Source organism: Wasmannia auropunctata, unplaced genomic scaffold (genome assembly GCF_000956235.1).
Source record: "Wasmannia auropunctata unplaced genomic scaffold, wasmannia.A_1.0 LD336026.1, whole genome shotgun sequence".
In the NCBI taxonomy this organism is placed as follows: domain Eukaryota; kingdom Metazoa; phylum Arthropoda; class Insecta; order Hymenoptera; family Formicidae; genus Wasmannia; species Wasmannia auropunctata.
The window spans coordinates 357,748-384,298 of NW_012026864.1; the positions used below are offsets into that span (position 1 = coordinate 357,748).

A 26,551-nucleotide genomic window follows, 5' to 3' on the forward strand; every position below is an offset into this window, starting at 1 on the left:
GGTAGTGCTGTTATGTAGAATTGTATTGAAAAAGGCGGGCTCCGATCAGCTGCGACAGGCCGACAGCGCATTGTGTTGTGTGTGCAACAGGCGGACGCGCGACGATGACGGTCTGTGCACGCTTGCTTTGATGAGGATTTTCTCGATGTTGTTCCTCGATTACTAACATTTATCTGGTGTATGTTGGAGAAATATCATCTCGTTCGGCATCCTCGAAATGGAAACTTTGCAGAATACCGGAGCTGTCCGTCCGCCTAGGGCGGTCAACAAGAGATATCCGAATCAAGAGGCCAGCGCGCAGGGGTACGATAATCTTGAGGCTTGTTTTGCTTTGATTTTACATCTTATTCTTCCCTCTAAATTTTTAACATTTTCAGGGAAAATGCACTGGGAAGATTGCTCGAGATCAAGGAGGATATCAGAATCGACTCTGTTTACGGATTCCGTCGAGTCACCGACTCGAAAGAGAGGATAGGATTTTTGCTCAATATGCACGCGGTGAGGGAAACGGAAGATTGAGGAAATTACGGTAAATAATTTCTTCTTGCACAATTGATATACAAGATTCTGTCTTTGCGCAGACGGAGATTGTCGAGGATGATAAGCGTCTGTTGAGTGGCGTGGATTACTACTTCATCGAGGAGGATGCTACCAGATTTAAGGTGTCACTGCCGTTTTCGCCGTACTTTTATATTTTATGCCGTAAAGATACATTTGAGGAAGTGTCGACGTTTTTGTCCAAGAAGTACACTGGAATTTTGACGAGGATCGAGACTGTTTACAAGGAAGATCTTGACTTGGTAGGCTGGGCTTCTAATTAATATACGATTAATTATTAACAGCTATTTTAATCGTACGTGTTTTAGAAATTAATTTAAATAGTATCTCCTTTTTTCTGATTCTTTTTATTTTTTATTGTTTAGCCTAATCACTTGATTGGTCTGAAACAAAAATACTTGAAGCTTTCTTTCGCGAATATAGTTGATTTGACGAAAGTTAAGCGCGACATTGTGCGCGTCGTTAAAGTTAACAAAGAGCGAGAGAAAAGCAATACTTACTACACAGACATGCTAGCGACCACTTTGCAACCAAACGAACAGGATAGCGGTAAACAGATTTTAGATCACATGGATAATATTCTTGATATTAGGTAATTTTTTTCTTTTTTTTCTTTTTGTATTAATATTTCTTTATTATTTCTTGATTTCTTTAGCATTACTTGATTTATACTGATACGTTGAATTATGATTGTTTAGGGAACATGATGTACCTCATCATGTCCGGGTGTCTATAGATGCTAACATCTTCTGTGGAATTTGGTATTCGGTAAAGAGCAGAGGGAGCGAGCCGCCTATAATCACGCGAAAGAAAGACATGATCGAACCGCCTGAACCTATTGTGTTAGCATATGATATTGAAACAACAAAGCTGCCACTGAAGTTTCCAGATGCCAGTATCGATCAGATTATGATGATATCGTATATGATAGACGGGCAGGTAATATATCTTGTTTCACGAAATAAATAATGCTTATCACTTAGCTTTTTATGTTGGCAGTTAGATAAATAATTTTTGTTCTGTCACTTTTAAAGAGAGTTCATGTATTTAATACATTTTCTTAGGGATACTTGATAACGAACAGAGAATTAATCTCTGCGGACATACGAGATTTCGAATATACACCAAAGCCGGAATTTGAAGGACCTTTCACGATATTCAACGAGCCTAATGAGAAGGCAGCTATAACAAGATTTTTCGATCATATCAATGAGATTAGACCGCATATATTCGTAACGTACAACGGCGATTTCTTCGACTGGCCGTTCGTCGAAGCTCGTGCAGCTATACACAACATGGACATGAAAGAGAAAATTGGTTTTTCCAAAAATCGCGAAGGTATTTACGTCTGTCGAGCTGCTATGCACATGGATTGCTTATGGTAAATATTCCGTGAGATATTTTTACTGTGTAATCCACTGCAAATATTCTTATCACAAGTCGTTTCTTAGTTGGGTGAGACGTGATTCTTACCTCCCAGTGGGTTCTCAAAACTTAAAAGCTGTTGCTAAAGCTAAATTGAGGTATGATCCAGTGGAACTCGATCCGGAAGATATGTGCAGATTAGCATCGGAAGAGCCTGAAGTGCTCGCGAACTATTCTGTCTCGGATGCTGTGGCAACATTTTATCTCTATCAGAAATACATACATCCCTTCATATTTGCGTTATGCACTATTATTCCTATGGAACCCGATGAAGTAAGAATATTGTACAATATATAGTGCACAATTAATTTTATATACATACGCTTTTTCTCAAACGCGATAATCTACATTTTGATTTTATTTGATTTATTTTTAGGTACTCAGAAAGGGATCTGGTACGCTGTGCGAATCACTTCTTATGGTGCAAGCTTTCCAAGCTAATATTATATTTCCTAATAAACAAGAAACCGAGCTAAATAAACTGACAAAGGACGGCCATTTGCTTGACCAAGAAACCTATGTGGGTGGACACGTGGAGGCCTTGGAGTCTGGTGTTTTTAGAGCTGACATCCCTTGCCGTTTCAAAATTGTGCCGAGCGCCGTGGACGAATTAATCGGTGGTGTAGAAAATGCCTTAAAGCACACGATACAAGAGGAGGAAAAAATACCGATCGACATGGTTACGAATTTCGATGAAATAGTAAATGAAGTTAAGGGGAAATTGAAGGAGCTCAAGGATCAACCTTTGAGATTAGAAAATCCTGTAATTTATCACTTAGACGTTGGCGCTATGTATCCTAATATAATTTTGACTAACAGATTGCAACCTTCCGCGATAGTAAATGAAATGGATTGCGCGGTGTGTGATTATAACAAACCTGATGCTCTCTGCCAAAGGAAGATGCAATGGATGTGGAGAGGCGAATATTGTAAGTTTGAACATAAAATTCTACCACAAGTTATCTTTATATTATTATTATTAAACTTGTTTCTTCGCAATTTATACTGTAACTATGTTATTTTTGATTAACAAATTTTAGTGGCTGCAAGTTTGGGTGAATATCAGAGAATAAAGCAACAATTAGAAACTGAAAGGTTTCCACCACAATTTCCTGGTGGTGCTAAGAGAGCTTTTCACGAATTGACCACGAAAGAGCAAGCTACATTTCAAAAAACTAGGCTTACCGAATATTGTAAAAAAGCATACAAAAAGGTCAAAATTACCAGAATGGAAGAGAGGACGCAAACGATTTGTCAGAAGGAGAATTCGTTTTATGTAGACACCGTGAGAGCGTTTAGAGATAGAAGATATGAATACAAAGGATTAACTAAAGATGCCAAGCGACAAGTGGCAGCAGCGGTCGCGAAAGGAGATGCGGCTGACATAAAATCTGCCAAGAATAGGGAAGTTTTGTACGATTCTCTTCAGCTTGCTCACAAATGTATTCTCAATTCTTTCTACGGCTACGTTATGAGAAAAGGGTAAGTGTTAAAATAGAATATACATCAAGATACAACATTTTTATTGTATTTTAAAATTATTTTTATTGTATCTTGAATTTATTTTAAAAACTAACTTTATTATTATTTTTTATTATCTACTTTAAAATTACATTACAGAGCGCGATGGCACAGCATGGAAATGGGTGGCATCGTATGTTACACAGGGGCCCATATTATTATGAAAGCTAGAGAAATTATAGAAAAGATTGGTCGCCCATTGGAACTAGATACTGATGGTATATGGTGCATATTACCTGCGTCTTTTCCAGACTCTCTTATAGTTCACACTACTCATGAAAAAAGGTCGAAATTTACGATCTCGTACCCGAATGCGGTTCTTAATTTTATGGTGAAGGTACGCATAAGTGAATAAGCAGTATACATTTCTTTTCTTTCGATTACTATATCTTTTTATTTTCTACAGGATCAATTTACTAATGAAGTATATCACGAGCTTGTGGATAAAGATAATTTAACATACGAAATCAAAAACGAGAATTCGATATTTTTCGAAGTTGACGGACCGTATCTAGCGATGGTGTTACCCGCCGCCAAAGAGGAAGGGAAAAAATTGAAAAAACGATATGCAGTTTTTAATTTTGACGGTTCGCTAGCCGAGTTAAAAGGATTTGAAGTGAAAAGGAGGGGTGAATTGCAACTGATAAAAATTTTTCAAGCCTCTGTTTTCGAATCCTTCTTAAAGGGAGACACATTAGAAGAATGTTACGCTTCGGTCGCGAAAGACGCAGATTATTGGCTGGATTTACTGTACAGCAAGTGTGCGAATATGCCTGATTCCGAATTGTTCGAGCTGATATCCGAGAACAAGTCTATGTCGCGTAAGCTGGAAGACTACGGCGCGCAGAAGTCCACGTCGATTTCTACGGCTAAAAGATTGGCCGAATTCTTGGGCGATGAGATGGTCAAGGATGCAGGTTTAGCTTGTAGATATATTATAGCGAATAAGCCGCAAAGCGCACCGGTCACCGAGCGCGCGATACCGTTGGCTATCTTCCAATCGGAGCCGGCTGTGCGAAGACACTACTTGAAGAAGTGGTTGAAGGATCCTACCTTGTACAGCGATGATATAAGAGATATCTTGGACTGGAATTATTACATCGAGCGACTCGGCAGCGCTATTCAAAAGATCATCACTATACCAGCGGCGATGCAGGGCTTAGCGAATCCAGTTCCACGAGTGCAGCATCCACCCTGGTTACATAAGAAAGTGACGGAGAAGAGTACGTCCCATCGTCAGAAAAAGATCACAGATATATTTTCTGTGGTGGCTAACGACACATCTCGCGCGAACAGCGCCGAGCAGCCCCGCGATATTGAAGATCTCGCGGTCGCAGGACCGTCCACCAGCTTCAACACTCCGGTTGTTAATCAGAGGAAGAGGCAGCATTCAGACGAGGACGAGGTGGTCAGGGCCAGGAGTTGGAAAGAGGCTCTGGGTTCACCTCCTCCCAGGGGAACAACGAGAGAGGAGAAGCTCAAGTGGTTGGAGTTTCACAAGAAAAAGTGGGCCTTCCAGGCTAAACAGAGGCATCGCCATCGGCAGAAGAGGAGCAAGACGGACGAGAGCGACGGAATTGCTTGGGGAGTTATACGAAATACGAATACGAATACCATGACCGGCTTTTTGAGACGCGCTCAAAGGAAATTGCTGGAAACTCCGTGGCAAATCGTTCAGCTGTCGGAAACCGGTGAGCCCGGCATGTTTCGTATGTGGATACTGGTCGACACGCAGCTGCATCAAGTGCGGCTCGTAGTGCCCCGCATATTTTACGTCAACACTCGCAAACCGAGGCCCGATCCGGGGCCCAACGAGCTCTGGAAGAAGAGCTTCAAATCGTTGCCACGCTCTCGCCCGGTGTACAACTTGTATCGATATTCTCTGCCGGAATCTCTGTTTCAAGAGCACAGCCGGGAGCTCCTGGAGGATCTGAGTAAGCCGGAAATTGAAGGAATCTACGAGACGCAAATGTTACTGGAATTTCGGGCCATATTGGAGCTGGGATGCGTGTGTATGGTCGATCCGCGTGCCGCGCGTAAAATGGCAGACGGAGCCGACACCTTCACTCTGGATCAATTGGAGTACAAGAACATCGGCTTTCGACCTTACCTCAAGCAGACCCAGTCGATCAACTGCATATTCCTCTATCATCATTGGAGCGCGAATCGTCAGAGAGCACTGTGGGGCTTATTCCTGAGCGCCAGCAAGAGAGCTCACATATTCGTCTTGGATTCGGTCGCCTCCAATCAGCTGCCGGGCATGGGTACGCTGTACACGCAGGAACGTAAGGCAATGTTGGAAAAAATTGGCGAAGACAAGATGAACAAGTTGCCTAAAACTATGCAGTTCGTCGTGCAAGTTGAGACGAACTTTCAGCAGGTGTGCCGTACGCTGCAGGCGGCCCTGACAACGTATAAGAACGAAGGCCGCGGCGCTACGATTATTATCAATCAAACCGCTCTCGACCGAACGCTGTTAACCACCGAAATGCCGCTTCTCAACGAATTCCCACTCGTCAGCACGCACGTGCGAGACGTTGAGAATCTGTACGGTACGTTGGAGTGGCAGAAGATTGGCGCGAAAATGATGGTCAGACACTACCTGAAGAGTCAACAGATCTTCGAGCTGATGGCGGAACAATGCCGATTCTTTCACGTGCCTATCGGCAACGTGCCCGCCGATCCCACGCTCTTCGGCGCGGATCTGTTCTACGCCCGAAATTTGCACAGGAACAATTTTGTCCTGTGGTGCTCGCCCACGGAGAAGCCCGACTTGGGCGGCAGCGAGAACGACGACAACAGGCTGCTGACGGACTTCGAGGAGAGTTCGAGCTGCGCCGCGAACAATCCCGGCACGTATTCCAGCGTTTGCGTTCAGTTGGACGTAGACAGTTTGGCGATCAACGCGTTGTTGCAGTACAATCATATTCACGATATAGACGGAACCAGCACGTTCGTGGCGTTTCACAATCAACAGCGTCCATCCGTTCAGGTCAGTGTCTCGCACATCTACCGAATAAAATTTGTTTGTAAGAATGCATGCTCCCTTTTTTTGAATTAATTAACAATCGTATCCTTTGAAATTTCGTTTGTAATAATTTCTTCGAGTTGACAATATTATAATTATATAAAATTGAATTCAACAGGACATGGCGATGGGCGGCGACGCTGCGAAAAATATTCCCAGTTACGACGAAATTACTCTCTGCAATCCGGCGTTTAAAACGTTGCGAAGTATGGTAAATGCATGGCTGCTCGACGTATCCGTGTATAAAAATGAATTCGCCGACTACCAATTGATCCACTTCTATCGGTACGCTATTCATACCGTTATTAATCAATTAATAACAAATTATTTAATTACGTACTACTTTTTTTCATATAAATGTGCATGCATATATTCGTATGACTCCAGGTGGTTGAGATCTTCAAATGCCTTGCTTTACGATCCTGCTCTACGCCGTACTCTACACACTTACATGAAAAAGTTATACATACAATTAATAGCAGAGTTCAAAACGTTAGGTTGTATTGTAGTATTTGCAAACTTCAACAAGATCATTGTATGTACGAAGAAAAGATCTGTGAGCGATGCTTTAGGCTACATAGAGTTTGTTGTCAAAACCATACAGAACAAAGAGCTGTTTCACAGTATTGATATTAGTTATGCTCAATGTTGGGAGTATCTAATATGGCTTGACCTGGTATGATATTTATCATTTATGTAATTCATGAAGTAACGTTAATACTATTTTATGTAACATAAATTTTATTATATATATTTGATTTATTTACAGCACAATTATGCTGGTGTTAAAGCGCAGTTACCTAAAAATAATACTGAAGATAATAATAATACGGAAGATGATGAAAATACTGAAAACGACGACGACGATGACGACACGGTAAAAAAAAATTAACACTTAGATATTTGTAGAAATTGCACTGATAATTCTTATTTGATGATATTTTTCTAATGTATTAAATTATTTTTGTTTAAATAGCCCCAAATAGTGATGAATTGGAGTTTGATGGAGTGCTTGCCTAAAGAAGCAGGATGTTATGCAAGTTTTAACGCTGTAGTAGCAGGATATATACACGCAGTGTATCAATGTATGATTGAGACCGAACCCAATAATACTATAAGGCCGAGAAGAAGACACAGTCAAAGCCAATCATTTATAGCACCACTTGGTTTAGGTGCATTGGAAAATACAGCCGAGTTTGCCAAACAATTGATATCAGGAGAAATGTCTCAGAGATTGTTCAAGTATATATATATTTATCTATTTTATATAATTCACTTAGCATCGATATTTTATACATTTGAGAATAGTTTAAATAACCAATTTTTTATTATTTGCAGAATAGCCCAAAAGATACATCGAAATCTGCCGGAAAAAACATTGACTCTCCTGGAGTATCCTAATGTGGATATGGGTGGAAAAGAAATTATAAAAATCAATCCTGCACTTGAATTAATCAAAGCAGTGTGCAAGGTAATGTCATACGCTTTATAAATATTCCAAGAACAGAATGCGCTCACAGAGAGGATATTAAAAATCTCTGAAAATTTCTGAAGGTTTTATCTCTGGACAAAGAGGTGGAGCACGAGGTTTTCGACTTGAAGGCAAATCTGTTACGGCTAATTGGAGTCGGCAGCTACGGCGACAATGTTGAGTGGAAGGAACCGTGTATTTCTCTCGTTCTGCCAGAAGTTATATGCAAAGCATGCAATCACACGAGAGATATTGATCTTTGTAAGGATGAATATTGCACAAATGAAAATGACAGGTACGTTAGATATGGAAATAATGTTTAGACTAAATAAACGACTATTAAGATAAAAATGTATGCTTCATGTTATTAATATTATTGCAGGCACATGTGGAAATGTCCTACCTGCAATACATCTTACGACAATACAGAAATAGAATTTTCACTGATTGACAAGTTGAATCGCAAGAGCATGGGTTACGTATTGCAAGATCTACAATGTCGAAAGTGTAAGGAGATCAAGCGAGAAAACATGAACATGCTATGTTCTTGCTCGGGCGAATACGTTAATTTAATCTCGCGAGACGAAATCACGACATATGTAAATATTTGTAAATCTATAGCCACCAAATGTAAAATGAATATTTTGGCCGAGATAGTGGAGAACACGAAACTTTTTACGAATTAGTAACTAAATCAAGATCTTTTCCCTTAATAATAATTTATATTTTTATCGTTACAACAAACTTATTTGTCTTGGACTATTTAGGTCGATGAAAAAGATTAAAATAATTTAGAACTACGTATGTATTTTTAGGATGAATTACTTAATATTTAATAGTTCAACAGTACATGAGTATGCTATGATACATATCAACATATATATGTTCATTTTTTACCCGTATCCACAGGTGGATCTAAAACAAAATGCAGCATACATTAAATCGTTTTAGCTATACACATATGTTTGCACGTATGCAAAATTTGTAGTAATTTTTGAATATAAAAAGTAATAAATATCAAATGTCTGGAAGATATAAGTGAAAGTAACGTACCCACAAATTGGAACTGAGGAAATTTTGTCATATCTACTCCTTCCCCACCACCATATTGCGCGCTAAGTTTCTCTAATTCGGATTGCCGTTCTTTTATAATTTCTGGACTGGGGTCAACCAATTTTCCATTTCTTCAAATAGAACACAATTTTTTTGTATTTAATAAATTCTCCTATTTTAGATCTTAATATATATTTCATATATAATTACAAAATAGGTACATTAATTAAAGAATCTGATTAATTAGTTTCATATAATTACTGATTTCATAGCTATGTAAAATACTCTTGTAACTCTTAACTTTATTTGTAACTAAGGACAGGTATATCCAAATAGAATTTAAGTTATTATTCCAATTAACACTATTCAACTTAATAATGCTTTATTAAACAGAATAATTGCTACTTTTTGGTGCAAATACAATGAATAAATACAAATTGAATAAACATAGATAGCTTTCTCAGTTTTTTTTCTATTAAAAATTCAGATATATTATTCTCTTTTAAGTATAAATAATTTATAAATGTTTCCCAGTAAAATTCCAAAAATCTAAAAGTGTACTTACCCGCCTTTGGACTTGTACTCCCGGAGTTTGTCGAGGAAGAGCTGCTGTATAGGATCAGTTGCTTTCTGCAAAGCGGGAACATTGGTGCTGATGTTACGTTTAATAGCTTTCGGTACACTGGCGAGACGTGACCTCAGCATGATTGCCTGAAAAAAATCATGTACAATTTTGAGAGAGACTTCTATACCCTTGTCCTTTCTTGTCAACAAGTAGCTTCTAAGAGCTTTTATTTTCTGCGCGACAAGCATGAATTGTCCAAGTACACATCTCTCGATTACATATCGAGATAATTACGAATTCTAAATCATGCATTTTTTTTTAATATCGTGTTGAGTTTTGTTAGAATAAAAATAAGTCGCCTTTCATACGCCTCTTACGTAATAAATGCAATAACATTTGTTAGCTGGACCCAATCAGTATAGGTTAAAACGTGGATCAAACATACTATTCCATTCGTAAATAAATTCACGACAGTGACATTTAAAAAGTATTACATGTCATATGTATGTCATTAAATAGTTAATGCATTTATTTTTATTGTGTTTAGCACCTACAACACATACAACTCCGTATTTTCTTTAAAAAGACAATCACCGGAGTAATCGAGAAGAACCAATTAAGAGTGACGTAAAGGGAGTCCATAAACTAGATATAATAAAGACGCGCAACTCCAAAACTCCGAATAAATTTTGTAAAAAGCACCGACGAGATACTATTAAGACCGTCAACCCTGGGTAAATTTTCGTGCCGGCCAAATGGTCCGGAGGTAATTGCAGAGCGTCGATATTATCAATTTTTGACATAAATTTGCGATTTATTTGTATAATACCATACATTATTAAATATTTTTTAAAATATCAGTGTGAAATAATTTTCTGCTAGTATTGAATTAATAATTGTTAATTAAATTCTGTCCCTTTTTATCTTTATTAATTATTAATTTTTATTAATGTAGATTAACTTTAATCTATTTACTTAATTTTAAGAATTACAAAAAAATAAAAGATAAGTTAAACCGAGATTAAAATTATTCTACATTGATCAGAACGGTCAGAACTCAGAGTTTAATCCGGATACAATCGAATTAAATCGCCCTAGTGATCTCGATATATTTCTTAAGTCCTTGCACGGGAAAACGATTGACAGCACTGCGTTGTGGCAAGATGGCGCGGACAGGATTTCCGGCGGCGGTGTGCCATCGAGTTCTCTAACCTCGAGTCGTTCGTGCCCGCGAGCGGCTTGTCGTGACGTGACGTGAGTTGAATCGATGCGTGGCAAGCCCAACCGAGCATCGGCATGACGGACGCAGACGTGGTGGTGCTGGAAGATCCCGTCCAGAAGGAGGAGGTGGCGGCGCACTTTCAAGCGCCGGCGATCCAGCACAATCCGGACGGCTGGGGCCCCTGCGAATTACCGGATCAGTTTAAGGACATTCCTTACCAGCCATTTTCGAAGGGCGACAGATTGGGCAAGGTAAGAGGTTGCCTCGCCCGCCCTTTACTTTCGTCCTGCAAAATCGCGCTAACTCTCCGGTTCGTTGTGTTTCCCGCAGATTTCCGACTGGACTACGCCGGCCTTCCAGGACAAAAAGTTCCCAAGTACGTATCTCGCTTTTTGCCGACCGCTCACGTGCACTTAACCTCAAAGGTCGCGAGACTCGGTGGGGTCTCGGCGACGAGGCCGAGAGCCTCGTTGGCACTTTCGCGCGCGTTGCATATATTATCGTTAATTGAGAACGACAGGTTCTACTTTTAGTAAATCCTAAGACTGAATCGGAAGCAAGGTTCGACAGATGTATATGTTAAATGCTTGACACATACACCCATATACTAGATCAAATTCTGATTAATAATATACATGTAACAATTTAATCTGATTTAATATAATTTATTATAAACCAGATTACAGATGAAATATGCAATTATGTTGGAAGATTGTTTCTAATATATGCTTTTTATATTGTATTATAAAAGATCACGCATCGATATATTAAAGTTATATACGTGTAAATGATACATTGCTATTTTTCTAGACAAATATACATCGCAATTTGGTTCGGGCAGTCAGTATGCCTACTATCACGACGAGGATGAAACCACCTTCCACTTGGTGGACACCACCCGTGTGCAGAAGCCGCCGTACCAACGTGGCCGCTTCCGTCACAACCAGCGCAACATGCGCGGTCGCGGTGGCCAGCGCGGTGGACTGAGCCAGATGCAGCAGCTGGGAAAGCTCAAGTTGCGAGAGCGAGAGCGTAAGGGACAGACGAAGCGCTGGGGCAGGCAGCAAGGTCTGCGCAATCATAAGAATCAGCCACCTATCAAGATCCGTGACGCATCCGTGACGGTGCGACCCGACTGGATAACCATCGAGGAGATGGACTTCCCCCGATTGGCCAAGCTCTCGTTGCCCGGCGTGAAAGACGGCGAGGACATACTGTGCTGCGGCTCGCTCGAGTATTACGACAAGACGTACGATCGCGTGAACGTGAAGAGCGAGAAGCCGCTGCAGAGAATCGATCGTATCTTCCACACGGTCACGACCACCGACGATCCGATAGTCCGAAAGTTGTCGAAGACCGAGGGCAACGTATACGCCACCGACGCGATCTTGGCCACCATCATGTGCTGCACGCGCAGCAATTATTCGTGGGACATCGTCATCGAGAAGATCGGCGACAAGCTGTTCTTCGATAAACGCGACAACACCGAGTTCGATTTGCTGACCGTGAACGAGACCAGCGTCGAGCCGCCGCAGGACGACAGCAACTCGCTGAACTCGCCGAGAAATTTGGCCCTCGAGGCGACCTTCATCAATCACAATTTCTCGCAGCAGGTACTCAAGTCGAACGAGTCGCGATACAAGTTCGAGGAGGGCAATCCGTTCATCGCGGACGAGGAGGAGAACGACGTCGCCAGCGTGGCTTATCGTTATCGCAAGTGGGATCTCAACAACGGCATCGTACTCGTCGCCCGATGCGAGCACGACGCCGTGATGCAGGGCCCGAACAACGAGAACCAATTCCTGACGATCAAGGCGTTGAACGAGTGGGACTCGAAGCTGGCCAATGGCGTCGAGTGGCGTCAGAAGCTGGACACGCAGCGTGGCGCGGTTTTAGCGAACGAATTGCGCAATAACGCCTGTAAACTCGCCAAATGGACGGTTCAGGCGTTACTGGCCGGTTCGGATCAGCTGAAATTCGGATACGTGTCACGCGCCATAGTGCGAGACTCGAGCAAGCACGTGATCCTCGGTACCCAGCAGTACAAACCGAACGAGTTTGCGACGCAAATCAATTTGAACATGGACAACGCGTGGGGCATCCTGAGGTGCATCATCGACATTTGCATGAAGCAGAAGGACGGCAAATACTTGATAATGAAGGATCCAAACAAGCCTATGATCCGACTGTACGATATTCCTGATAATACCTTCGAGAGCGAGGGCGAGGAGGACGAGGACGACGACGAGCCTGTTAATGATGCGTTTCAGAGTTAACAGACACGACGCTAATTACGTCCATCATTAACCGGTAATCGATTGACGCTTTTACTGAATTTTTTTTTGTAGAGGCACAGGAATTATTATAAAGAAAATAAATGAGAAACTTTCAATACAACACTTTTGATTTTATGGAACTTTGTTACTCAGATACTTTTCGATGTGATTAATTAATAGAAATTTAGATACTTTGATTAGTAGGTAATATATACGAAAATTTTATCGACAAACAAGACGACCTTTTCAAGATGCAATTATTTGGTATTTATTCAAAACCAATTTATTATACGAATTTATAATCATATGTATAACAATACAGCAAAAAAATCTGGGTCTTATTTTTTAAAGCGAAATTCAATTATGTGTACCTTGTAATTTTCTATTTTTTTTTTTTGCAGATTTTGGAAGAGATAATGTGCTATTATCAGTATCAAGCTATTCAAAATGCTTTATTTAAATATATATATAAAGTGTATACACGTATATTTCAAATTTCAATACATACTAAGATAATATTTGATGCTGTAATAATATTTTTTATTTGCTTTTTTTTTTAAAACTGAAAAAGTAAATCTTTAAATTTTTTGGAGGGGGGATTTACTTTGGGGGGATCCAATTGCTTGATGACATATTTTAATTTACGCACAGCAGCAGTCACCATCGAATCATCGATGTCGTAATAAAGAACCAGTCTGAGCAAGCTTTCCGTGAGGGCCAGACATCTGATTATGATCTTGTCGTCGTCGTAGGAATCGTTCACTTCGTGCAGCCTCGTCATGAGAGTCCCGGCGACGATACCGCTGTCGGTATTCACGTTCACGAATACCATGTTGGTGTGCACGGTTTTCAGGTCTACACTGAATATCTTAGAATTCAACTGATTGATTGCTTCCGCGATAATCCGTGCTCGTCGGTGATCCTCCGCTAGTCGTGGCACCGTCTGCTCCAGGGCGACGAGCCCGGCCGCGGCGATCACGCCGACCTGTCGCATAGCGCCGCCCAACACCTTGCGCCTTCTCCTCGCGTCAGCGATGAAACTCTTGCTTCCGCAGAGCACGGACCCCACGGGAGCGCCCAGTCCTTTGCTCAGGCAAAACGTAACCGAGTCGAACGGAGCGACCAGATCCTTCGCCGGGATCTTCGACTCTACCGAGGCATTCCACAGTCGCGCGCCGTCCAAGTGCATCTTAAGATTATGCTTCCTCGCCACCACCGCCAATTCCTCGATCCACCACTGAGGTACGACCTTTCCGTTGAGCGTGTTCTCCACCGTGACCAGCTTCGAGATCGGCTCGTGTATTCGATCTACGCGAATCGCGCTCTTGAGGCTCTTCAGATCGAACGTACCGTCGTCGTTGTTAGGCAGAGTGAAGACGCTCACGCCGGCTACCTGCGCCGCACCAGCCTGTTCATGAAGGAACACATGCGACTGGTTTCCGCAGTAGACTTCGCTACCACGCACATCGCAGTGATTCATAACTGGAAGGAAAAAAAAAATTGATTTGCATGAAGGTTGACGTCAAACGAAGACGCAGGTGTGTGCACAACGATTATCTCTTACCAGCGATCAGGTTTCCCATCGTACCAGAGCTAATAAAAAGCGCATCTTCCTTTCCAAGAAACGCTGCAGCCTTTCTTTGTAATTCTAGAAAAATTACATAAACGATCGATTAACTAATAATAAGCATAAATGAAATATAGAAAATTATTGCCAAAATTTCGTGTTCTAAATATAAACAAAGCCAATTTGGTAGGAAGATAATATTTATCTCTAATTATTACATCTTATTTAAGAAAAAATTGAGAATGAGAGTAATATTTGGATTTATTTTATTATAATGGCACGATTCATGTGATATTTTGTGTCCTTTCAAATTCTTTCATTACCTTTTACAGTAGGATCTTCCTCATAGACATCATCCCCTACTAGCGCCTCGAACATAGCTTTCCTCATCGCCTCGGTTGGCTTCGTAAGCGTGTCGCTTCGTAGATCGACGATAACAGCCTGGCAATCATATACTTAACTCATTTAGAGCAATCCTCACGAAACATAACATGAATTTCATTCAATCTCTTGCGTCTCTCTAGAAATGTCTCGAGTCTCGAAAAACGCAGATTTTTTTTAGGAACATACGTTGTCCACATATGTTACACTGTTACAGCATGCGACAAGGATGGCATAATTAGTACATGCATTCGTGGACATATTAAAATTATATAGGATACAATGAATAATAACGAATAAACTCGTGCCGCTGATTAAATTTTATTATGATCGATAAGAGACGAAAGAGCTAAACAACACCCTGTTTCGTGTTCACTTACATTCTTTTGCTTCGCATATTCGTGAATGCTCTCGTTTACTCCGCCGTAAGACATCCTGCTGGCCGTGACCGACTGATCAGTGTAACTGAGTTTACTTCTGCGATAACAGGCGCCGCGCTTATATATATGCGACGCTTATCTGCTGGTATCTATAATAGATACATATACTACAGTAATAACTGGTCATAACGTAAACGGAAAGATACTGAAAGATCATTGTTTACATGTATTTACGGCGGTGTATTTAAATGTTAATATAGAAAAATAAAAAGGAAAATTGTTAAAAGACAAATAAAAGGCACATTTGTATGTGTTTTATAAATGCGATAACGACGAAATTATTCAGATAATATCGTATAGATAAGATCGTATAGATCATCATCGTGCAGAAAGTTTGTACAAATTTTTGACAAGGCACGATGAGAAAAGGAAAAGAGAACGTCAGAGAGGACACAGCCTTTATTTTGGAATATTTTCGGTATACTGATTTGAATATTTAAATGATTTATTTAAAAATCTTAAAATAAATATTTTACATATTATATTAAATATATGTAGTTTGCATAAATATCGCATAAAACATACATGATATATTTTACGTTACGAAACTTCAAATTTGTATTTGGAGACATGTGCATGTAACACGTTACATACGTACGTTGCATATTAATTTTAGAAAAAGTGCAAAATCACTTGATATTGATCTCGAGCTAATTGTAATGATAAGAGTGTGCAACGATAAGTTATCTCTTATTGTTGTTGACGTGGGCATATAAACTTAAAAATGCTGATAACGTTTAACATATAAAAGATTAACGTCAAAGGTCGCGAAACAATGTTAGATAATATGCTCGCGTATGTCGGTAAAATGCACAAGACTACTTTTATATGTTCTAAGAGTTTTATAGATCTATTCGGCATTACGTAATCAATTTATATATCTTGACATCTGTTTCAGAGATCATGATACACGAATTATACTTTGTTTTCCATTTCGAATGAGATATTTTTGACTCAGATGTGTTGTGTTTATATTAATTATAGATAGTCGGGTATCGTACGTGGTTGAGAGATTACACGTGTTGCAAAATTTGATATCTTTCAGTGCATGTTTTATAAGCGTGAGAAGATTAAATATAAATATAATAATATAAGATAAACGCAAAATTGAGAAATAAATATCACAATATATTAATTAAGATAATCAATTAATATATATATATATATACGTTTATATTTTTAACGACAAAATGATCAACAAATATCTAGATGCGATGTGTTCGAAAATGTTTAATCCGATAGTGAAAGTTATTAATAGAGGTCTGGAAATAAATATAATGCGCTTGATCGCCAATTATAATTAATGTTCATTTAGTTCAACGTGGATAACTTTAATAGTGGTTCATTTTTTATCCTTTTCTAGTTTGAAGAATTACAAGAGTAAAAAAGTAAATAAGAGATTAAAGAAATGGACATAAATTATAATCATTAGTTGATCTATCGACAGTAAATCGAATTGAAAGGAAATGTTTCTCGGACAATCGATTTACTCGAACTCGAATCGATGAGTCGGACCTGAAGCTTCGCGAGAATCCGCGTGTCCCTAGTGTCTAGTGAAGTTATTCGAGAGCGGCACTAGCGGCAGGAAGCGGCGCGGATTGGCGCGAAAGGGTCATTCGAGAAGGGGGCTGAGAGGGGGGGGAGTGAAAAACGAATGTGGCGCGGTGCCGCAGGCGGTCACGCTCCGACGACATCGGCGGCAGTTTGTGATCGGCGCGGTCGAGGCGTGGAGTCAGGATTGTTGGGAAGGAGTGGGTGAACAACGGAGCGACAGCCAAGAGGATCGAGCGGGAGAAGAGAAAGAGAAAGAGAGATTCTCGAGGGAGAGAGAACGCGAAGCTCGCGCCCGCGTATAATTCGGCCGCGAATTTTTATTACGCGCACGATCCGCCGTCGCCGGCGCGACAACGTTTTCGAAAGCGGCGGAGGGCGAGTCCGTCTGTCGTCGTCGCGGCAGTGGGTAGTGGCGGCAGTGGTGGTGGTGGTGGTGGTGTAGTAGTGGTGGTGGCGGTGGTGTTGGTGCCCGTCGTCGCGCACTCGTCGTTGGTCGCGCATCGTGGCGACAGCTAGTAGCGGCAGCCGTCGTCGCACGTCGCCGTCGCCGCCGTCGTCGTCGTCGTCGTCGGACTCGGACTCGTCGCCGGGCTCGACTTCCCGATCGTGTCGCGCGTAGTCGGGAGTAGTACGATACGCAAGTACACGCGAGTAGTAGTCGCGGACACCACACATTGCGCGCGCGTTCGGGAAACGAGGTAACGGGTAACGGTGCGCGCGCGCGCGCGTGCACACGCGAGGGACGAGAGAAAGTACCACTCGGGACGCACAAGGGGCAGGCCCGCAGCAGCAGCAGGAGCAACGGCGGCAGCAGCAGCAGCAGCAGCTTTACCGCGTCGTGTGTTGCGCGCTCGCTAAACAAAGATGGCGGACGTGGACTCGAGGGTAGACCGGTCCGATCCGGAGCTGCGTATCTTGTCGGTCGACAGGAACAGCTTCAACGACCCGGCCACCCAGGCGGAATGGACGCAGAAGAAGCTGGTGTGGGTGCCGCACGAGACGCAGGGCTTCGTCGCCGCCGGCATCAAGGGCGAGCGCGGCGACGAGGTCGAGGTGGAGATCGCGGAGACCGGCAAGCGCGTGCTCGTCGCGAAGGACGACATACAGAAGATGAATCCGCCCAAGTTCGACAAGGTCGAGGACATGGCGGAGCTTACCTGTCTCAACGAGGCCTCCGTTCTGCATAACCTCAAGGACCGATATTACTCCGGACTGATTTACGTGAGTCCTCTCGCCTTACTCTCGATATTCCTCTTACTCCCCTGGCGTTGCGTCTGCCTCGCTTCCCGGTGCACGATTGAGCGTAACACCTCCGTACGGTTTCGAAGCAAGTATATTTTAAATCCTGCTCCTCTCGCGTCCGGAGTCCTCTCCTCCTCCCCCCCTCCCCGACGACCTTACGCTCGCCGCTAACCCAATTTTCCTTCTCGGTCTCCGTGCCGCGGATTGACTCGCCTCCGGGTCTCGCGTTCCAAGAAGCCCAAGTTCGTCGAGCTGGGACACTCGGCGTAAATATCTGAAAATATGCGCCACGAGAAATTTTTTAAATGTAAAGAGTAAAAGCTAAAGCTCGAGGCCCACTGCTGGACGTCGGGAATAGCTTCGACGAAATACGAGAGTAAATTTGTTTTACCATTTTTTTCGAGGAAGGGACCGTGAGAGACGCGGGAAAATAAATTTCGTTCGCTTAACGGCCTGACGGCTTCTGAACGTTTCTCCAGGATGAATGGATCCGGTTTTTTTTCTATCACGAATAACTTGGCGCTTCTCTTTTCGCTCCTTTGTTCTTTCGCGAGTAATAAGAATTGCAAGTTTGGAAGACCGTTCCGTGGAAGCGGCCGCGATGCAGGTGCAAGTGCCAGATGCGAGCCGGCCCTTCCACGCATCCCCTAGGGCCGGTTCCTCCAACGTCGGTTAACTCTAACCTCGACTAAAATGTTCCTTCGCTCCTTCCTCTTTCGCTAGAACCAGAATCTGGAGTAAAATCTTCTTGATTCAAGTCGAACTGTGGATTGGAGTCAACCGACGTTTTGCAAAATAGTCTACGAAATAATTATTTTTAATTATCTCTCATTGATCGTGTCTTGGAATTATAATTCCGCGAACTCGAGTTATATTCCATCTCGAAGTTTTGTATTCTATTTCGAATTTGTGATTAAATTAAAATGCAGATCGATGAGAGAAAATTTGACAGAAAATTAAGATTACTCGGGTAAGGGGGAAGCAAGCAGTTAAGCGCGATTAGCGCTCGAATTACGCCGAGCGTAATTGATTCGACTCCGAAATTTTCCCAGCCGACTTTTCGAGGGACGTCGGAAATTCCGTCTCTTCGGGGCGTTGCGGAATTAATATGTTCGCCGTATAGCGCGGGGTGACTCACCGCGTCCGCGAGCTTGACTTCGAATTCCCGTTGGCGTCATTAATTCAGCGACGCCGTGAAAATTAATCGCCCCGCGAAATCACGCGGAATTTTCGATTATCGGCGACCCGCGAACAGCTTCAAAATATTTACGGAGCGAGACAAAAATGACGGTATTCCTCGTCGGCGCTGCGCTAAGTTGCCGGTAATTCGTCGCGTGGGAGGGGGAGGGAACACGTTTATATGTTTAGAGTTATTAGTGGTCTTTCGCTTCTTGCATTTAGCCAGAGATGAACGGGATAAGTAAATCAATAGCTCGAAAGTGGAACGCTATATCGCACACCGTCGTCGCACACCGCTCGGGTGTGGAAGAGAGGAAATTTCCATGCTGAAAAACATTCGTTTCTCTGTACTCGAGAGAGAGAGAGAGAGAGAGAGAGAGAGAGAGAGAGAGAGAGAGAAACATTGATCGTTTCAAATCTCAAGTTACTGAAATAAGAATTAATAATAACTATATAGCCGTATGTATAACTATGTGCTTCTTTTGCAATTGCAACAGCGACACTGATTCGCACAATCTCAATATATCGAGATAAGATATTTGGACATTCGGTGGGGATTGTCAAGTTTATTTTTAACAGTATTGATTATTTTAATACCGCGGTACTAAAACACCGAATGGTTGACAACGGACGAATCATAATAATTACGGTGCATATAGGAAATATATCGAAATACTTCTGTACTGTCATTAAGCAATATTCGATTAAGAACGGCCACCACGAGTCTCTCTACCGTAAAATGTATGCGCGTTCCCGACCGCACCGTGTATCTCGGTACGTTTGAAATTTTCTGCGATCATTTATCCTCCGTTTATCCGATCAGAAAAATACGTATATTCGTCGTCGTGCAATCGCGCGTGATGTTGAAACAAGGATTAATGGTGGCGGCGGAGAAAATTTATCGAAAAGAAAACCCGACGTCGTTTATACTCTCGCGTATTGCATTTTTGTTCGATTATCGGCTCGGTCTGACTGGCCGTCGGGCACGTTTTGAAAAATAGCGCTCGCGCCGTCGTCGAGAAATCGGTCGCTGTCTTATTCCGACCGACGCGCGCGCGAGAGAGACCGGTGGTGCCGACTCTCTTTCGCTCGTAAGGCGGACTAAAGATAGCTCTCGGCTCACTACGGCTCTTGCTCGTCCTCGTCTGGAATTAATCCGCGCGCGAGAGATATATCGGAAATGTCGGCAGACCGAAGGTGAAACGGAGACGGAATGAGAGGAGGAGAGAGCCGGAGAAAGAAAAATGCGTGCGACGCGAATGAATTCGATCGGGAAAAGGCGACTGGTCGCGTGGCGGCGATTTAGATACTTATTTACATTTTTTTTCTAATTGCAAATTGCTAAATGAGCGTGTCCAAATTTGTTTCGCTTTTTTAATTACCGTATATATATATATATTTCATATTTATGCGGCAATAAAAAAATTACCATATATATATGTTTTAATTATCGTATATATTTTTTAAAATATATTATTGAAGCATAAAATTAAATTTATTGCAAGCTGTATTGCAAACACGTCTTCAGAACGTGTATTTTACGACGTCGAGACGCGATATCGGATTTCATTTAGGAAAAACGTGCATAAAAGTACGCGGTTGTGATGCAAAGTGTAAGATAAGGTAACGAACTATCACGGTATAAAAATACCGTGAAGAAAGTTGTTTTGCAAGAGATAATTGCGGTGTGTGGGAAGTAAAAACGTTCGTCTCACATACCTGCGGCACCGGGTCTCGTGGCACCGGGTCCGGTGTGCTAGAGTTAATTAATATCGAGCAAAAGGCGCCCACGGGTTTTCATCGTTAGATACTCTCACGTACGCAATTATCAGATATGACCTATAAGTTTCGGAACGGTAGAATGGATGAACTTCAGATCTCTTTCGCGCCAAACTCTCTCTCTCTCTCTCTCTTTCCTTTCTTCTTTCGTAATAAAAACACGAACGATGATATTCTCGGTGCGTAAAATTTCTGAAAGGAAACCTGTAGTCCTGTGGTCAAGGACGAGATTCGTACGGTCAGGTATTCTCGGCGGGAGGATCGCGGCGTAAAAAAAGAGGACATGGGCGGTGCCGGTGGTCACTGATTCCACTAGTCCGACGTGTCTCGCCTACGTGTGTCGGGGGACGAGTATATACGGTGCACCGGCACCGGTGTTTCCTTGACGTTTCCGCTTATCGCCGGGATGATAAGAACCCCGCCCCACCTTGCTCGAGCGTCGAGCGAGTGTGACTCACGACAATTTTGACTACACTTTGAACGTGATCACCGATTGCATTTCTCGACTTTGATCCCGTACTTGGAAGCAGGTGTTGGCCTTTCCACCGCCTGGGAAACTCATTCCCTTGAATCGCAAATATTGTCACTAATACCTCAAACATTGGCAGAAGACTATATTTAAGATGTCAGAGAGAATGAAGGAATACGCCGCGATTCTAAAGTTTGTAGGAATAACTATTATGAACCGCTGTTATACGTATAAATGGCGAAAATACGATGTGTTATAAATTGTATTAGCTTGTAATGGTTTTTGTTAAATTTACATCGATTTACATCGATACATTACAATGTAGCCATTAAAAGACATTTAAAAAATATTTATTTAAGTATTTACTTTTAGATAAATTATAAACATATTTTAGCATAGAACAATTTTATTAAATAAAGTCCTTATGACTTTTTACACACAAGTAAACAATTTTACCTGCATGAAAAAATTATATATTCATGCGTTTTTTCAAGCTGCATAAAATCGAAATTATTGGAAAATATTTGCAACGTAATTGAAACAATTGAACTTATCAAAATGGAGTTTTTTTTCTTATATATCCTTCAAATAAAGCGCATTCTTTAACTTATTGTGTTACGGTGATAAGCTCTGCTTGTGGCGTAAATACAGTTTTACGTGGAACAAATACTGAACAAATATTGATTGTTGTTTCAAAGGAAAAAAATGCGTTCCCCATAATATTTCCCTGCCATGTGATTTCTCTTCCTTAATTGTACAACCGTATCACAGTTTTCGTATTTCCTCCCTGCTGTCAAGAAAATATTCGACGATAGTCGCATTCGATAAGATAGCGAATCGTGCAGCTGTTCTCACACGCATTGAACGTTGTAACTTGTAACTTTATATGCCACCATTAAAGAGACACCTTTGCTAGCCAGATGACGGACGAATGTCTTCGCTCCTAAAACGAAAAGTCGATTGCAATCAGCGCGTTTATTGCTCCGATATTTTACGCACGCCCGTAAAACAACCCAAAAATAACCATAATCGACGCATTTAATACCTTTTAGTTCAAAGGAAATATGTATGATTTATCGAACGTCTTGTAACACGGACGATTTTATGTGTCGAAAAATGATGTCATATACAATTGAGACCGGGAACGGGTTTTAATGCGATCGTAGAGGCAAAGGTTTTTATCGCCCTCGTAAGAAGCGCGATGTTTAGGTCTCGCTAGAGATCTTAATGAATTTGTCATGCTATAACCGAGCGGATGTGTTAGGGATTTAGCTGAAATTTGCGTCAGAAATTCCATACGGGCTTCGTCATAACTCTCTCGCCGGTTCGTGCGAGCGTATGTTGTTTGGACAAGAGATGCTCAGAATTTCAACCGCGCGGGTATCACCGTCATTCGATGTTCGCTCGTTGATGGTTACGGGCGTTATCGCTATTCGTCGGGAGGGGAGGGAGACTGCACGGTATACAGAAGACAAAATCGCGATCTAAAACTGTTTGCTCGGTAAACTTCGTACGATTGAATTTTTGCGATCCCGCCCGCTCCCTATCTCGGTGTACCAGACCGTGCAAATCGGAGCAGCGAATGGTCGGGACACGCCGTTTGTTCCGAAAAGAATTATTGGCGCGCTAACGTGTAGAGATACGAATTAAACTCTCGGTGTAATTTATCGAAAATCGCGATGGGGTATCGTATTCAGAAACGAGGTCTTCCATACTTTCGCTGACAAGCTCAAATTTTTCGTTATCTTCCAACTTATCTTCCAACGTGGATGCAATTTGAATATAAATAATGCGAGGCAACTTGAGGCCTGAAACAGCATAATATAACCGTCCTCTCATTCTCGTTGCTTTCGTTTTTCCTTCGCCTAGAACTCGTAGAATGAGAGTCGATGCTCGTCGTGACTCACGCGTGACTGATTCGGTAAACTCGAAGGTAGACAGAGTCCGATGACGGTCTCCGAGGTAAGAAGGTAAGAAAGCGATAGCGCGAGAGAGGTAAAGTGACAGAGAGTACGAGGAAAGGGAGAGCGCCGGGGCGAAGGCGGTGGAAGGTTGGGGATATTCGTTGGGAGGCCGATCTTGAGAGACGCCATCTTAGCGGTTTGACAGAGTCACCTTGGCGAAATGTGGCTTACCGTTGCAAATTTCTTGTCCGCCGACGAGTCGGCGAATCCCTCAATAAAGATCGAACATTCCATTCATTTCCGTGTCCGATGAAAAATAGACAGTAAAATTTAACGTTTTTGCATATTTTTTTTTTGAAATTCTAATTTCACGAAGATGGTATTTATTTTACTCGTCTGACAAACAGATGATTATTTCACGCACCTTTACGATCTATTGAATTGTTGAAAGATTACATTGTAACTTTTCTTTCATACTATCTCTTCGAGATACTCTTATTTTCCCCGCGAACTGTTTTATGCTAATCATTGTAGCCTCGAGGAAAGATCATCATTGACTCATCAACCTTTCTATTTTCAGCATTTTGTATCTTCGTAATCGAGTAATAAATTAAAATTGTATTAAAGCAATGCTGTTCGACATTTTCATCGTGGAAACATTGAACAATTAATTAATCAGTTATTTGAAAAATAATACGATAAAAAGTGGAAAGTTAGCAGAGCGATGCGGCTTCTTTCATCGTTTAATGTTACATTTTGCCTGATATTCACGATGGTAACCGGTGACGGTTCGGGAAGGCTCCGGTGGACGTTCTTTTTGCCTTTAGCCGGCTTCTCGGAACTAGAATTCGCAGAGCTGCAACGAGAAGGTAGCAGACCGGCCACACGAGGTCTCCGCCTCGCGGCATTAGACCGATTAGTATGCGCATTAGTATTCGCAACGCGCTACGTGTGTAGTAACCGCACGCGGAATTTCTCTTACACCGCGCGCGGTGATACCGCGCAAGTATTGTAGAAACATTCCGGAATTCACGCGGAATTCTCGCCTCGGCCGTCTCAGGGCCGCCGCTCGACCGGCATGATCGACGTGCGATCGTTACGACATTCGCTTTCGAGATACAACCGTATCGTGTCGGCGCGAGAGTACGAACGTGCGTAAAAATCAGCTCGTAAACGGAAGTATTAAGCGTTGTTTAATGCCTATTATCGTTAATTAGCGGCATTATTAAAATCCATCTTGCCGTGACGTCCCCTTACTGGATATTAAATGATTTTATCTTTATAATGAATGAAAAGCTCGACTAAAGACTGAAATGGAAAAAATTAAGATTTTCCGGTTAGAATAGTCATCAATTTCAATCATAATGATTGGTGTTATAATGATGTATTTTTAGAAATTTCAAATTTAATTTGATAACAGAACTGTTAAACAAAAACATAATCAGGAGATCTAAGAGACCATTATATATATATATATATATCCACATTTTTAAATATAAAAATATTATATATAATATATATATATATATATCTTTTATTTTATATTTTGTATTTTATATTTTAGAGAGATATCTAAATTTTAAAACGCGTTATTCAGCATGTCACTCGGGATCTAATTGTAAATTACAGTCGCAAACAAGGGCGCGATATTTAGCCGTATTTCTGCATTTCTCACTTGCACCTGTCGCCTGCATTCTTTGCTCGTGTCGCAATTTGACGGTGCTGTATCTCCGAAAGCACCGCTCCGACAGCGAACGGTCAGCGCGGTGCGATTTTTCGTGAGGTCAAGAGGCAACCAGTTCTCGTCAGCAGTTTTTCGTAATTCCTTTGCCAACAGGTAACGCCGGTAAAGAACGTCACTCTTGCGCAACGCTTGCGTACATACATCGTTATCCTTGTCCGTATATGGTGCGAATCCGATTGATTTTGTCCGTATGCAATACCGTATATGGGCCGTATCTCTGGACTGGTAACGGTTCGACAACTACCGACCGCGTGATTTACTTTACTACTTTATTTTATCTTACTCATCGTTATTGATGCTCTCGCATCAATAACGCCGCGATTGTCGCACGCGTATTGTATGTGTATCTATTTGAAAAATCTTTCTCAACTTTTTAACATTCTCATATCTTTAGGATTTTTTACGCATTTCTTTATCTAATATAATTTAGTGTATTATTTTATTTAATATGTAATTTAACATATGCAGATTATTAATTATAATATATACATTTACAATACAAGATAAATTGTATATATGAAGATACGAATGAATATTCTGAAGTTACAATTTACAAAGTTAAAATTTATATAGAATAATGCATTTCTAAACGAAACAACTTTTAAGAATTTTTGTTCCATACAGATGCAATTAAATTGTACGATCTTGTTAAAAGTTTTATTAATAGAAAAATAGATAGAACATAAAAAAAAACACATAATATCTCCATTTAGATTTTATGACATTGGAAGTTTCATGTTACGATCGAGTAACAATTGATCGGACTAATGGGTCTCAAAGTAAAAAAAATATAAATCTTCAATCTCAATCATCGCTCGCTTCGTCTTCATTCTCGTCTTCATTGGCCGGGTATCGATCTCCGATACGCAATCGCTGTGCAATCTTCGATACGTAATACGACACGGCTTTTAAGCCGGGTTTCAAACAACGCTCAGCAAACCGTTCGCCGGCCAATTATTTGCCGAACCAAGATAAATATCGCGCGGTCGCGATACGTCATGACGTAATGCCAATTGTCAATGTAATAACACGCAACACGTTTGCTTCTGCAGCATTCGGCAAAAATAAAATATGTCGCTCTTACGCGACGAGTTTTATTGCAACGTCGCATAAAGTTGCAGCAATACCGCCCGTCCGTATATATAAAGTTGCAGTATTGCCGCGTATTCGCAT

The 26,551-nt window shown here is 41.6% G+C and overlaps 5 protein-coding genes across 12 annotated transcripts in view; 3 read left to right on the plus strand and 2 right to left on the minus strand.

Moving 5' to 3' along the window:
• Positions 1-73: 73 nt before the first annotated feature.
• LOC105452666 (DNA polymerase epsilon catalytic subunit A) lies at positions 74-8,697 on the plus strand. Its single transcript, XM_011693984.1, has 18 exons — positions 74-303; positions 378-498; positions 582-800; positions 924-1,150; positions 1,257-1,497; positions 1,623-1,939; positions 2,010-2,256; positions 2,360-2,912; positions 3,024-3,465; positions 3,604-3,841; positions 3,911-6,496; positions 6,651-6,817; positions 6,920-7,208; positions 7,302-7,409; positions 7,509-7,774; positions 7,871-8,003; positions 8,087-8,298; positions 8,386-8,697. The coding sequence occupies exons 1-18, from the start codon at positions 218-220 to the stop codon at positions 8,687-8,689; spliced, it is 6,756 nt and encodes a 2,251-aa protein (XP_011692286.1). The 5' UTR covers positions 74-217; the 3' UTR covers positions 8,690-8,697.
• Positions 8,698-8,809: 112 nt separating this feature from the next.
• Positions 8,810-10,308, minus strand: LOC105452667 (ATP synthase-coupling factor 6, mitochondrial). Of its 5 annotated transcripts, none has more exons than XM_011693985.1 (4): positions 10,216-10,308; positions 9,622-9,767; positions 9,057-9,187; positions 8,810-8,918 (listed from the first exon to the last, which is right to left on the minus strand). In XM_011693985.1, exons 1-4 carry the CDS (start codon positions 10,261-10,263, stop codon positions 8,890-8,892), a joined length of 354 nt encoding a protein of 117 aa, XP_011692287.1. In that variant the 5' UTR covers positions 10,264-10,308; the 3' UTR covers positions 8,810-8,889. The 5 variants fall into 5 exon arrangements, with proteins under 5 accessions (XP_011692287.1, XP_011692288.1, XP_011692290.1 ...); XM_011693986.1 differs by having other exon boundaries at positions 10,176-10,273; XM_011693988.1 differs by having other exon boundaries at positions 10,116-10,272.
• A 474-nt stretch (positions 10,309-10,782) lies between these two features.
• On the plus strand, positions 10,783-13,610 carry LOC105452669 (eukaryotic translation initiation factor 3 subunit D). The gene is made up of 4 exons (XM_011693992.1): positions 10,783-11,094; positions 11,174-11,219; positions 11,654-13,153; positions 13,521-13,610. The coding sequence occupies exons 1-3, from the start codon at positions 10,918-10,920 to the stop codon at positions 13,117-13,119; spliced, it is 1,689 nt and encodes a 562-aa protein (XP_011692294.1). The 5' UTR covers positions 10,783-10,917; the 3' UTR covers positions 13,120-13,153; positions 13,521-13,610.
• Positions 13,544-15,596, minus strand: LOC105452668 (probable low-specificity L-threonine aldolase 2). The gene is made up of 4 exons (XM_011693991.1): positions 15,448-15,596; positions 15,010-15,127; positions 14,684-14,767; positions 13,544-14,601 (listed from the first exon to the last, which is right to left on the minus strand). Exons 1-4 carry the CDS (start codon positions 15,499-15,501, stop codon positions 13,676-13,678), a joined length of 1,182 nt encoding a protein of 393 aa, XP_011692293.1. The 5' UTR covers positions 15,502-15,596; the 3' UTR covers positions 13,544-13,675.
• A 1,928-nt stretch (positions 15,597-17,524) lies between these two features.
• Positions 17,525-26,551, plus strand: part of LOC105452673 (myosin heavy chain, non-muscle-like) — a 30,239-nt gene continuing 21,212 nt past the window's right edge. For 3 of the 4 annotated variants that reach the window (XM_011693998.1, XM_011693999.1, XM_011694000.1), the window contains exon 1: positions 17,526-18,282. In XM_011693998.1, the coding sequence (XP_011692300.1) occupies positions 17,926-18,282 (357 nt within the window). In that variant the 5' untranslated portion in view covers positions 17,526-17,925. Of the gene's footprint in view, positions 18,283-26,551 lie in introns of all 4 variants that reach the window. The other variant, XM_011694001.1, reaches the window with a different exon arrangement.

Coding starts and splice junctions, on each gene's coding strand:
- LOC105452666 (XM_011693984.1), top strand. CDS start 218: ATGGAAACTTTGCAGAATACCGGAGCTGTCCGTCCGCCTAGGGCGGTC. Junction 499..581: donor TTTTGCTCAATATGCACGCG/GTGAGGGAAACG, acceptor GTCTTTGCGCAG/ACGGAGATTGTCGAGGATGA. Junction 7,209..7,301: donor ATCTAATATGGCTTGACCTG/GTATGATATTTA, acceptor ATTTATTTACAG/CACAATTATGCTGGTGTTAA.
- LOC105452667 (XM_011693985.1), bottom strand. CDS start 10,263: ATGGACTCCCTTTACGTCACTCTTAATTGGTTCTTCTCGATTACTCCG. Junction 9,768..10,215: donor GGTTCTTCTCGATTACTCCG/GTGATTGTCTTT, acceptor GATTTTTTTCAG/GCAATCATGCTGAGGTCACG. Junction 9,188..9,621: donor GAGTACAAGTCCAAAGGCGG/GTAAGTACACTT, acceptor TTCTATTTGAAG/AAATGGAAAATTGGTTGACC.
- LOC105452669 (XM_011693992.1), top strand. CDS start 10,918: ATGACGGACGCAGACGTGGTGGTGCTGGAAGATCCCGTCCAGAAGGAG. Junction 11,095..11,173: donor AGGGCGACAGATTGGGCAAG/GTAAGAGGTTGC, acceptor TGTTTCCCGCAG/ATTTCCGACTGGACTACGCC. Junction 11,220..11,653: donor CCAGGACAAAAAGTTCCCAA/GTACGTATCTCG, acceptor CTATTTTTCTAG/ACAAATATACATCGCAATTT.
- LOC105452668 (XM_011693991.1), bottom strand. CDS start 15,501: ATGTCTTACGGCGGAGTAAACGAGAGCATTCACGAATATGCGAAGCAA. Junction 15,128..15,447: donor AATATGCGAAGCAAAAGAAT/GTAAGTGAACAC, acceptor TATGATTGCCAG/GCTGTTATCGTCGATCTACG. Junction 14,768..15,009: donor GGAAGATCCTACTGTAAAAG/GTAATGAAAGAA, acceptor TAATTTTTCTAG/AATTACAAAGAAAGGCTGCA.